This window comes from Pangasianodon hypophthalmus, chromosome 25 (genome assembly GCF_027358585.1).
Source record: "Pangasianodon hypophthalmus isolate fPanHyp1 chromosome 25, fPanHyp1.pri, whole genome shotgun sequence".
NCBI lineage: Eukaryota > Metazoa > Chordata > Actinopteri > Siluriformes > Pangasiidae > Pangasianodon > Pangasianodon hypophthalmus.
The window spans coordinates 9,325,641-9,337,567 of record NC_069734.1 but is presented as its reverse complement, the minus strand read 5'-3'; the positions used below and the strand labels follow the sequence as shown (position 1 = coordinate 9,337,567).

Genomic DNA, 11,927 nt, shown 5'->3' with positions numbered 1-11,927 from the left:
GGTAGATATGCCTTCATACATTGGTGCTTTAATTTTTATTGTGTCACAGCTCTGTTGAATTCTCAAATATGCTGAAGGTCAGAAGGTGTTGATTAATTTTCTAAATCAGCAGCTTTAACAGCAGTGCTGGCTGTAACTAAAATCACAGGTTTATATTAATGTGCTTGTTCTAATACCTTATTGCTTCTTCATTGGAACTTCACATAACGTAAGGCTAATAATCAACAGATTAAGATAGAAAAATGCATAATAATAAATATGGTTATTAAACATGAATGGACGGAGTCTCCTGTGTCAGTGCTTTGGAACAGTCAAGTTTTCCACCATGGGGGAGTCTTCAGGGCTGAAGAACTCATCATTTTTCTGGCTTCTTGATAACATGACAAGCTATTTTTTTAAATGTATTAACTTCAAGAGAAATAAATGAGAGTCGGGTGAGGGAATGACTGTTTACACTTCATGACATTAAATGTAACTATAAACGGTTAAAAAGCATGATGTGTTATTCATTAATACATTAAAATTGCAACTGTTGGCAAGTTGCTGTGTTGTTAGAGGAGTAAAACGCTGGAACATGCTGTTATTGGAGAATAATCCGCTTCAGGGTGGTAACAGTAATCTCACCATTGATTATTTTCCTATAACAGCATGCCACATCATATGTAATTAATTACTTGAAGAAGTTAAACACTTAGGGTTTAATCAATAGCTTGAGTTATAACACTATAGGTCTTGAAAGAAAGCACTGGAATTAGGATAGCAAGAGATATTAGAAAGACGAGTTCATTAGTTGTCTTAGCTGCTAAAGGCATTTTGTAAGAAAGTGAGATTTAACAACAGAAGAAAATGGACATTGGTTGCTGTGAAAGCTCAGAGATCATTTCACACACCCAGCTTTTCAGTCTCACATTCGGGCTACATTCCGAAAGACAGCTTACTGTACTCAGCTCCGGCCGGTTTTACACATGGAGGCTGTCAGAGTTCTTTCTCACAACCTGGGTGTGGGAATATCAGGCCTTTCCACTGTATTCATACCATAGACTATTTGTTCCTATGTTCTTAACCTTTGATAATTTTCCCATGCTCAACTGGAAATGTGATGCTTTGGATTTGTTTTCATATTCTTGGATATTTTGTCATTCTATTGAGGATTGTTACTCATCCCTCCTTCGACGGTTAAACAAAAGGAGGGTTTGTAACAGTTAAGTTTGTGTTCTCTGTGGTAAAAGCAGGAAGGAATAGGAAATGTGATGATCAGATGTTTTCATATTCTTGCTCCTAACAGATGTTTCAGGATGTTAGTGATTGAACAGCTATGTTCAGACAAGATCGAAGACCCCAGGAGTCCAAATCAGTTTCAGATGGAACTGGATACTAACACTTCAGGTGATGTAATTGTAATCAAAAGAATATACCAGCTGTTTCAGGGTTTCTCCAAAACTTTCCTGTTCTGGTTATGATCACTGGCCTTTTTTATCCCTGCTGAAGACATTTATTTTCATTATACACAATTCATTACCTCATTGTCTACTGCAGGAAGGAATCATGAGGAAAGTATACAATTCACACTGAGCTAAAAGTGAACATCAGGTCTCTTCCAAGCTTCTAGCATTTTTCATTCAATATTCAAATGCAACAATAAACCTTTATTATATTACGATATGATAAATTCAGCTATAATAATAAAATCAAAACAAGAGCAGGGTGGATGGTGCTGCACATCGCATTTAATATTGTGTTTCACTATGTATACTGCACAGTATACATAGCTATTGTATACGTCATTCATTCATTCATTCATTCCTATTTGGGTAGAGAAGATGCATTATTTATTTATTTATTTATTTATTTGGTTGTGTCACTATTTGGGTAGACAATCTATATTATTTTTATTTATTTTATTATTTCTTTTAATTATTTTTTTTACCCCTGTTTTGGTAGACAAGCTGTTTTATTTATTGATTATTATTATTATTATTATTATTATTATTATTATTATTATTATTATGTGCTCCTAATTGGGCAGACAAGTTGTTTTATTTTTTATTTATTTAATTATTATTATTTTTAATCCATTTGTGTTTCTATTTATGCAGACAAGTTGTTTCATTTGTTTTGTTGTCTTCCTGTGATTAATGAAAATGTAATTTTTTTTAAAAACCCTGATACTGATGCTCAGATCTACAGAACGTCAATTGGTCAACAGCAAATATCTTTGACTGCAGTTGTAGACAGTTTTTTGTTATGCGGAACAAAATATTGACATGGAGACCTCTTATGCACATATGTGAGTAAGCTTACACTCTCAGATGGCTGCTTATAAATCCAAACATTTCTGCAGTTAAACATCAGTCAAGCCAATATGTTTTTATTTTTTTTTTTAGTCATTCATGCTATTGGCAACGAGATGTTCCATCCACTGATATACACTGATTTTTGTGGTAAAATGTCTGCCAGGATTTTTTATTATTATTATTACCCATGTTCTTATTGCTGCTGTGAAATGAAAGGACTCCCACAATGTAACTATGACTATAACGACCACTATTATTTATAGTAATTTTAATGAAACTACTACAAAGCAATTAAACATAAAAACATAAAAATATATGGGAAGTTATAGTATGAATAGCACTTACATTGTATTACACTTGTCTACACGCCCTATATCAAATACTATCAACGTATATAAAGAGTCACTGCTATTACGTTTCATGGTCCAGTATGTGTAAGAAAGCTATTCCACAGGTTCCTAAAAATTGGTACAAAAAGCCCTGTAATGTAAAGTGGAAATGAAGTGTCACTTCTGTGAGCGCTGACTGATTTCCTCATCTGCTTCTCGTGGGGCTCATTCCCGCACATAAATCCTTGTGCATACCACGTCATCAGCTCCGAACGTCTAAAACATGAAAGTAGAGCGAGACATTTTAATGCAATTATACTGACAGTTTATCTTCAGACAAACGATTGGGATATAGGAGGCAACAGTTAATTTAATATTCACTCCAGTACGTGAAGTGTCTAAAGTGAGTGATGGTTTTCATACATGAGTGGAATGCAATTATGATGATGAAGAACATGGTTACATTCCCACTATGTCTTTTCATCGAATACTGTTTATAAGGTCTACCAGTATATACCGGAGTCTATGTTCTATCTAGGCGATATCATTGCTGGAGGAGAGTTCAAACAGGACAGTTCAACACCTCATTGCTCTGTTTATTGGGTTTCAAAAGGCACAGAAGGACACAAACGGGCCGGCTGTCAGCACCAAGCACCATCTGTGTCCCAGAGCAGGAAAAGAGGGCTGGACAGTCTCAGCCGCCCTTTTAAAAATGGAAGTTAAGACAGGCCATCTGCCCATTGCACTGGCGTCCTGGGAGACATTAGCGAGAGGGGTGTCAGAGCCCTGTGTTCCTCTAGCATTCCCCCATGTAACTTGATCAATGAGGATCATTAGTTCAGCCTGAGCTGGGTCACCTCCAGGCACTTGGCTGCTATGTGCCAGCTTTTGGAACAGAACGATTTGTGCAAAGCGCCCAGGTCTGAAATAAATTTAGATTCAATTAAACTTATTACTGACTATAGTAAGTTCGTTGCATCCAGTTGATATGCCATGTGAGAAAGACTGGAACAAAAAATATGGAGCAATCAGTCAAAAAATTTGGCTGAGTCATTCAGAACTAATCAAATTTCCTTCTGATGACATGATAAGCGAACGCCAAGCAAAGAAATGTGCTGGTTCTTATTTATCCATCCATGTACACCAAAGACACATTTCCCCACCAGCTAGGAATGACTTTGATGTGGGCCATGTTTTTGCTGGCAAACCGATGCTGCTGACCCAAGGCCAAGCACTAATATATCTTACTTGTTGTCTACACACTACAGTATTTCCTGGGGCAAGTCAAAACATGTCTTATCAATGAGTCATAATGGCAGAGAAAAGGATGGAGTCTATTTTGTGTGGCCTCATCACTCGAGGAGGAGATTTACAGTGGTGTCATTGGGAAAGTAAAGGAATACCTAGCTCAAATTCATCTCCTTCCTGTCTGTATATGGAATTCCCAACCTCCTTTATGTTGACTCATGTATATGGTATTGGGGTGTAATGGAATGTATATATTTAGTACTCCAAATATTCATATATGGATCTGTTTTTGTATTAAACCTGGGCGTGGCTTACTGATGCCCAGGAACAGTGGAAAAAAACAGAAGTAGAAATGGCAACACTGTCAGTATAGTGTGTGAGAATTCTATATCACTCAAGTTCATAACTGGTCTCAAATACAGATGTGCTAGTTTTTTTTTTGTGCTGTTTCCACTCATACAGCTGTTATTTTTGTATGTTTGTACATGTACATTTTCCAATAAATTTGGTTCGTTCAATTTCCCAAAATTTTCCGCCACACGATCACGATAATAAGCATGGAGCCTCATATTCACACCTGCTAGTATACTGTATGAAAATAAAACGTCTCGTTGGTGAGACTTTTTTGTTGCATCCCACAGGATCCCTGTCCCAATAGTATCTAGTCTCAAATAAATGCCCTTTCTGGCAAGCTTTCAAAAAACAACCGCAAAACCTGAATAGTGTGCCTCCTGTTCACATCTGTAGTGGTATTTGTTTAGAACACATTATCTGCTTAATCCAAATAATGTATTCATATATTCAGTTGCATCCCTAATATGCAGACATTGTTTCAGAGGACAACCATTTACACAGGCATCCCACCTCTGGTGAGCCTTGCAAAAAAAACAAAAAAAAAAACACGCCTATTAAGCTGAGCACATTCACTTTATCAAGTGAGCAACGCATTTGATGTCCCACTGGGACTGCCAAGGCAGTAAAGGGGAAATAAGTCTCTCTAGTAGAGCCTTCCCCTCAGTTATTAGTCCCATCTACTGATGTCCATCTGGTCTATAAAACCAAACAGGCCAGATGTAGAGCCATGCTGCATTCTTGAGTTTTCAGGAGAAATCAGAGACGTGTTTCTGATGGGAGCACATAGACGTGCAAGGAATGCGCCTTAACCACTACCTTATGTTTTGAGGTACACCTTGAAAATCAGATATCACCATATGACCATCCAAAATGCCTGGAGAATATGAATCATACAGTGTGGACTGTGATTAAGATATACCTCATGTCTGTAATGGACCATTTATTTTATCAAGATTAAAAGTTCTCAAGAAATCCCTCACCAGGATCAACTCATCCCCTCTCAGCTCTCGGGTCCAGTATGTCTTCGGGCCATTTCCGTCCAACAGCGTCTGCTTACAGGCGATCTTATTTTCCGTCTCCCATGTGGCCAGGCTCTGTGAACAACTCAAAGGTTAACGCTACTGGAGAGAAATAAAGCCCTGGTCTGCAAATCAATAGTGAAATAAATTACCGGGCTTTAAGATTGCTCTTAGAACTACTTTCAGCTTGCAGGATTGTGATATCAGCATAAAAATAATGTTTGCGCAGACATTCCATAAGGACATCAAAGCCCGTAAGGCCACTGATCTGAAAGTGTGATTCACAAGAGCTGTGAGTCGAGAGCACCACTACAGTTGACCCTACTACATCATCACAGCTTGCCTATGAGTCACTGCAATATTTCTCCCTTTATAAAGCCCCAGATTGGCCCCATGAGTCCCGCTTGGGCCTTCTGAACTTTCCCTAGACAGTGGAGTCATCGCCGCATGTCTTCCTGTAACCCATGGTGATGTGGCCCAGCAGTTTACTAATACAGTAGAAACTTCTTTTAATGTTTCGTAAAAGTCTTCAGGAAAACCAATTAATAAAATTGGTAGCATTTACACACAGTGTTCATTGGGCTTCATAGAATCTACATTGGGGTCCAAAAGTCTGAGAGCACTAGTGAAAATGCTACTATTTTGCATTCTTTTCTTATTTAATACAATAATTTTCGTTACAAATTATTTTATTGGCAACTTGAGTGAAAAGTAGACTATTTGGTATGTTTCCTTTTTGCTTTAATGACAGTGTGCACTCGAGCTGGCATGGACTCCACAAGTCTGTGCAGAAACTTATGAGTGTCATCTGAACGCATGCTTCAACAGAAGAGATTAGACATGAGGAAAATCTGACCTTTTGTACAAAGCAGTTAACATGAACAGTATCACTAATTTGCTTACATTTAAATAAGGACCTGGAAACAGTGCAAAATCTTCAAGATATAAAATATTAAATATTTTGAGCATTTTTTTGTTTTAAATATGTCAAAATTCTAACACTTTCTGTTTATTTGCATTTCAATTTTAAATGAACAAAAATAAAATCCCATATCTTCAGTGTGGTCTCTTGGTAGACTTTTGAACATAAACCTCACTGTATATAAGCTATTTATGAAATCTGACACAAACCAAAACCTTAGTATGATGTTTCAGTACGGAAAATTATTAGATTCGCTTTAACCTCATTTGGCATGTTGCTGCATTATAACCATCATGGGACTATGATATACCAGAAGTACATTAAACTAAGTTAGTTGTCATGAAATCTGATTATAAATCAGTCCAGAAGGTGTTATAACACAACCTTATGAGAACAAATCTGTCACTGGGTAAGTGTCGTGTTCACTTGAAATCAAAGTTAAGGAAGAAGGTTTCAGCTGTATAAATGTTCATGCAGGTTTACGTGAGTTGCAATGAAGGGCTTATGTAGGTGTCAGGTAGGTTTATGAACAGCGCCCTGAAGGAAAGTGGTATCGTAAAATGAATGCATCTAATTAAAAGAACAGATGATCTGGGCTGAAACCTGGCTGTTTTTGCTTTTATGTAGCCATTAAAAATCAGTAGTCATTAAGGTTAGCCAGTAAAACCACTACCAGGCAGACCACCATGAAGATTTAGATTTTTCAAAGACCAGCCTGTGCTTTTACAGCCAGCAACCAAGAAGGGCTCATTTCTCTCCCGATGTAGTAGCATTGATCACTTTCTAATTGATTTCATTGTTTATTGTTTATTCATTATTGTTACACCTGATATTTAATTTGAACACTCATTTATTTCAAGTATCTATCAACATATCAAAGAATATGTTAAAAAAAATTAGGTAAAAAACGTATTCTCTTACATGAAGATTGCCTTGGTTCTCACTTTATGCAATCAACAAGACGTCATTTAAAGTTGCATGAATAATTATCCACTTTATTACCACACTGGTGGCAAAAGTACCCAAAATCTTTGTTCAAATAAAAGTGTAATTACTCATCAAAATACATATTCTGGGAAAAATTGACGCACAGCTTCAAATTCTTCACTGAAGTTAAAGTAGAAAAGTATAACCTTTAAATCTACTTAAAGTATGATTGCAAAAATACAAGAAAAAGACCTCTGCTTTACAACACTTTCATTTTAATTATTGTTGGTATATTAGTGCCTCTTTCACCAAGGAACATGGGAAAACATTAGCCAAGGCTAACTAACAACAGCTTTATTCCTAATCTGCCTTGAAAAGGGTAGTACATTCGGCCAAATGTACGGTTGGCAGAGCTTTTCTTGACCTGCCTGCCATCTACATCAAGCAGTGTAGAGATAAAGCCAGGAAAATCCTCAGAGATCCCACTCATCCAAACCACAAACTGTTCTCCCTCCTGCGGTCAGTTAAAGGCTTTCGGAATTGGAGAGCAAGCACAGAGAGACTCAGGAGGAGCTACTTCCCTCGGGCAATCGGCATTCTCAATCAAAAATATCCCCAGGTAGGAAATTGACGTTTTCCCAATGTTTCAATCCCATTGGGTCAACTTTGGGCCAGTGATGTTGGCAAAGGAGCAGTTCTTTATAATATGCCAATGTGGGCCTAATCTTGGCCCAACAAACTAGCTGATGCTGGCATGATAGATTTAAAGGTGGCTGAAATTCTGTTAGCCCTGGTTCCCCAATGTTGGCCCAACAGACAAAATTATGCTGGCACCAAACCTTGACCCAAGAGAAGGCTGATTTGGACCAGCAAGTGGATTTAAAAGCGGCTGAAAGTTTGGTAGCCCAACCTTCGCCCAATGGACAAAACGATGATGCCCAATGGAATGACGGCCCAATGGAATGGCTGATGTGCCAACATCAGTTTGCTACCTGGGACTTCTGTCAATTTTCTGAATATGTACTGGATACATATAAACATATTGAACATATTGCACTACATGCACATACTGCACAAACCCAATGCACAGCACCATATTCGTGTTAATGTGTAGTTATGTATAATCATGTGTATCTCACAGGTGTGTCTTGTCTTGTTTTCCTGTGTATATATTGTACGCATAGTGTAAATTTTTTTCTTGCACGCTACTATTGCCCTATATGTCCTACTATATGTCTACATCTACCTCATAATATGTTGCACAGTTTAAAAAGCCTACTCCCAATAATTTCAATATATATGAAGAGATTATACTAAGTACAGCTCTCTATAGGTAACAAATAAAGCTTGAATTGAACTTGAATTAATCTCTCAAATATTAGCTAGCATGATTATAACTCTGGTGATACAAAATACAATACAAACTGCCTTGATAAAGAAACTATACGTATCAATGGACAGATTACAGCAATTACAGGTTTTATGTCTCATTCTCACTGTCAAATCTGTTAAAGGTTAGATTTTTTAGGAATTTATATCAACTTATTGAAGCTGTATGATACTAAAATGTCACCTTATGACTTTATAAATATGTAAATATATAATGATTATAGAGAAATGTTGTGATGCTGAGAAAAAAAGTTGAGATTTTTCTTTTGAAATGTAGGGAGTAAAAGTCAAAAGTATTAGGTGTCAGAAAAAAACACATGTATAGTAACAAAGTAGTTGTGCTTTGCACCTTTGACATCTGTGCATAATGTGATATTAAGTAAGAAGCTCCACAAATCTATTCCTGTCTAGCAGATTAAGAGGGAAGGGTGAGGTTGTCTTATAGTCTTGATAAGTCTTTGTGTACAGTTTTAACAGCAGACTGAAGCTTAGAACTCCCAGACAGATTTGCCTGCAAACACGTGAGCGTCCTTTCTCAGGTTCAGCAAAAAAGGTCAGAAGCCAGTTTTTGACTCAATGTTAAGACTTTCCAATCGTTTGATCAGCCAATTTGTATACCATTTCTTATTATTAGTCATGATTACTCATATTAACTGCTCTCAAAAGTTTAGTTTTTCCATGAAGTTTAGTTTTTCCATGAGCGCATTATCTGTCATCAAGAAGTAATCAGCAATAAAACTGTACTAATACATTACAAAACACTTGTTTTATGTCATAATGTCATATGCTATTGTGTCTGGCCTGCACAATAACAACAAATATCAGTTTATTTGATCAAAACCCATTAAGACAAGGAATGCGTAGGTATTCAAAGTTTCCTCTCGGCTTGGATTTTTAATTTGGTTCAAGTAAAGCAAAATAAATTTCCCTTATTTAGTATTTTTAATGTTTTATACAGCTAGCAAAAAGCAGATTTGCCTAAAATGGTCAACTTTGTTATGTTGTTTACCGAACTGTGATACAGGGTTCTTAAAACTCCTACTGATAAAAAATAAGCAAAAATGAATGATGACATTAAAATACTCAAGGCATGTGTAAAAAAAAAATCAATATTTTAAAATCAATATTTTAAAATCATTCATGATCTGAAAATAAGTGTACCCCAAAATAAAATTCAAACAAACAAACAAATAAATAAATACTGTATGTCATGCAGTGTTGATTCAATAAAACCAAAACATGTGATAGAACATTACTTTTAAATTATGAAATACAGTCTAATATGGCACAATGTTTTTCCAGAAAATGATCATCTCTTCAAAACTGAAAACGGTTGGTACTGTATAATCATGTGTGGCACATAAGGATTATCCCCGTGCTCTGTAATTACCTTGCATTTTCGTCCATCCACTGTTTCCTCATTGAACTCCTGTCCTATCTGAAAGTTGATTTCCGTGGTCCTGACGGTGGTCGAGGTCTTGATGTAGAACTGCTCTCCGTTCTGACGGATTTCCACTGAGGGCTTAGACGCCGCAGCACAGGCCACTTTCCTTAGCATGGCATTCACCCCTATTCATATAATATTAAACAATCTAAAATACATTATAAAATATAACATACAATTTATACCACAAAGCTGTTGAATTCTTGAATTTGATTGGTCAGAAGGTGTATTAATTTTTTCACTGCATGGCTTGGACAGTAGTTTGGCTGCAAAGCAAACCACAGGTTTATATTAATGTGTTCTTCTAATATGCTATTTGTATAATTCAACTAATTCACAGGGACTTGTATGGCGAACGTAAACAGATTTATTTATATAATGTGTGTAATTGTTGATATGGTGAAGTTTTCTGTAAGGAAATGTTGATTTAGCATTATTGGAAGAAGTCTCCAGTGTCAGCGCTTTGTAACAGACATGTAAATTTTCCAGACATGGGAAAATTTCTCAGTAAGGAGAAAAGCTTTGTTTTTTTGCCTTTTTTAACTTCAAGAGAAACAAAGACGCTGGTGAGGAAATGACTGTTATAACGTAAGTGAAAACAGGAACTAACTTGCCTTGTGGATGTTTCGCAACATTAAACATAACTATAAATGGATAAAAAGTATGACGTACATAAAGTATGACGTAAATATAGTTAGTGTGGGAAAATTGTGGTGTAGGAGGAGTAAAATACTTCAAGACCTGCTGGTATTGGAAAATAAACACGTCATCCCGTTGTTGATTAGTTTCCATGTCATGTCATAAAATCAGAATAAAATTTAAAACGATTCATGTAACATTGAACTAATCCTTATTAAGCTACTAAAGAATCACTGCGAAGCATTTCTGTTGTAAGTTAAAGGACTGTAGATCAAAAATAATGTTAGATTTCTCAGTTTCTCTTTCCTGAATGCGCTTCACGCTTGGTACAATTATGTGATTTGTCTTTTCTGTGCAGAGGGAAGATATGAATCATTTTTGTGGTGCTTTGTGTTGACCGAGGAGGAAAAATGAGAACAATGTGACATGATTGACACATTTTTCTCAGCCGTAAGCAGGATTCATGGTTTTGCAGTACATGCCAGTGGTGTGTAAGTTTCTGCATAAAAAGACATCAACCCACCACAGAGCAGATCGTTATCAGCAGATGTTGCCAATATGGCGATGCAATGACAAGGCGTTGACTGGAAGGAATGTCATGGTTCTTGGCTTTTTTTGTTCTCTTTGCACTTCAATAGATTTCTACACAGGCTGATTATGGACTTACTGGCTCTCAGAACACAGTTCTGCTCTAAACAGTCGGGCCTCTTTATGGGGTTGTTATGTTCGTTTAAAGTGAGTTTCTTCCCCTTAAAACCCTCTTTATTCCAAAACAATGGAAAGCGCGGAGAGCCGCAATCTCTGCAATTTGGAAGTGTAACCTTCAATTTTCCAAATTAATCAGTTTTAGCTCAAGAACTTGTGCTGAATCATCAACCCAAAATGTTGGGGTGTGATAGTTAAATACACATTGCTGTTTGCAGCACAAAGTTTATAACTTTAACCAGAAAATGGTCTTCATTATCTAAATGAACTAACACACAAAAGGACATCAGCATTTCATTAAGCCTTGCAATCTTTTTTTTAAAATAATCTTTATCCATTTCAAAACTACATAAGAAATCAGTGTTAATTTTGACTGTTTTTTCTACCCAGAGCCAAAAAACTTCTTTACTTCTCAAAACCGAGAATTTGAATAAGAATGAAATGTGCTTCCAAAGAAACAAAGGCAGTGCAACAGGCTGAGAATAACAGTGATTTACTCTTCACACCACTTAATCCCTGAATATGCTACTGAAAAACCAAGAGGACAGGAGATGTCACTGGCGAGACAGAGAGGAAACAAATGACTCCATGTGATCACAGAGCACTCAAAAGGGTAGAATAAACAGAAAAGGGATCTGATTTAATACTTACCGAGGG

At 36.6% G+C, this 11,927-nt stretch overlaps 1 protein-coding gene across 1 annotated transcript in view; it reads right to left on the bottom strand.

Annotated features, from left to right (window-relative positions):
* Positions 1-1,982: 1,982 nt before the first annotated feature.
* crabp1b (cellular retinoic acid binding protein 1b) overlaps positions 1,983-11,927 on the bottom strand; it is a 10,219-nt gene continuing 274 nt past the window's right edge. The window contains exons 1-4 of the mRNA XM_026937402.3: positions 11,922-11,927; positions 9,873-10,051; positions 5,206-5,319; positions 1,983-2,899 (exon numbers count right to left, since the gene is read on the bottom strand). The exon at positions 11,922-11,927 is cut by the window's right edge and continues 274 nt beyond it. Coding sequence (XP_026793203.1) covers positions 2,849-2,899; positions 5,206-5,319; positions 9,873-10,051; positions 11,922-11,927 — 350 coding nt within the window. The 3' untranslated portion in view covers positions 1,983-2,848. The remainder of the gene's footprint in view (positions 2,900-5,205; positions 5,320-9,872; positions 10,052-11,921) is intronic.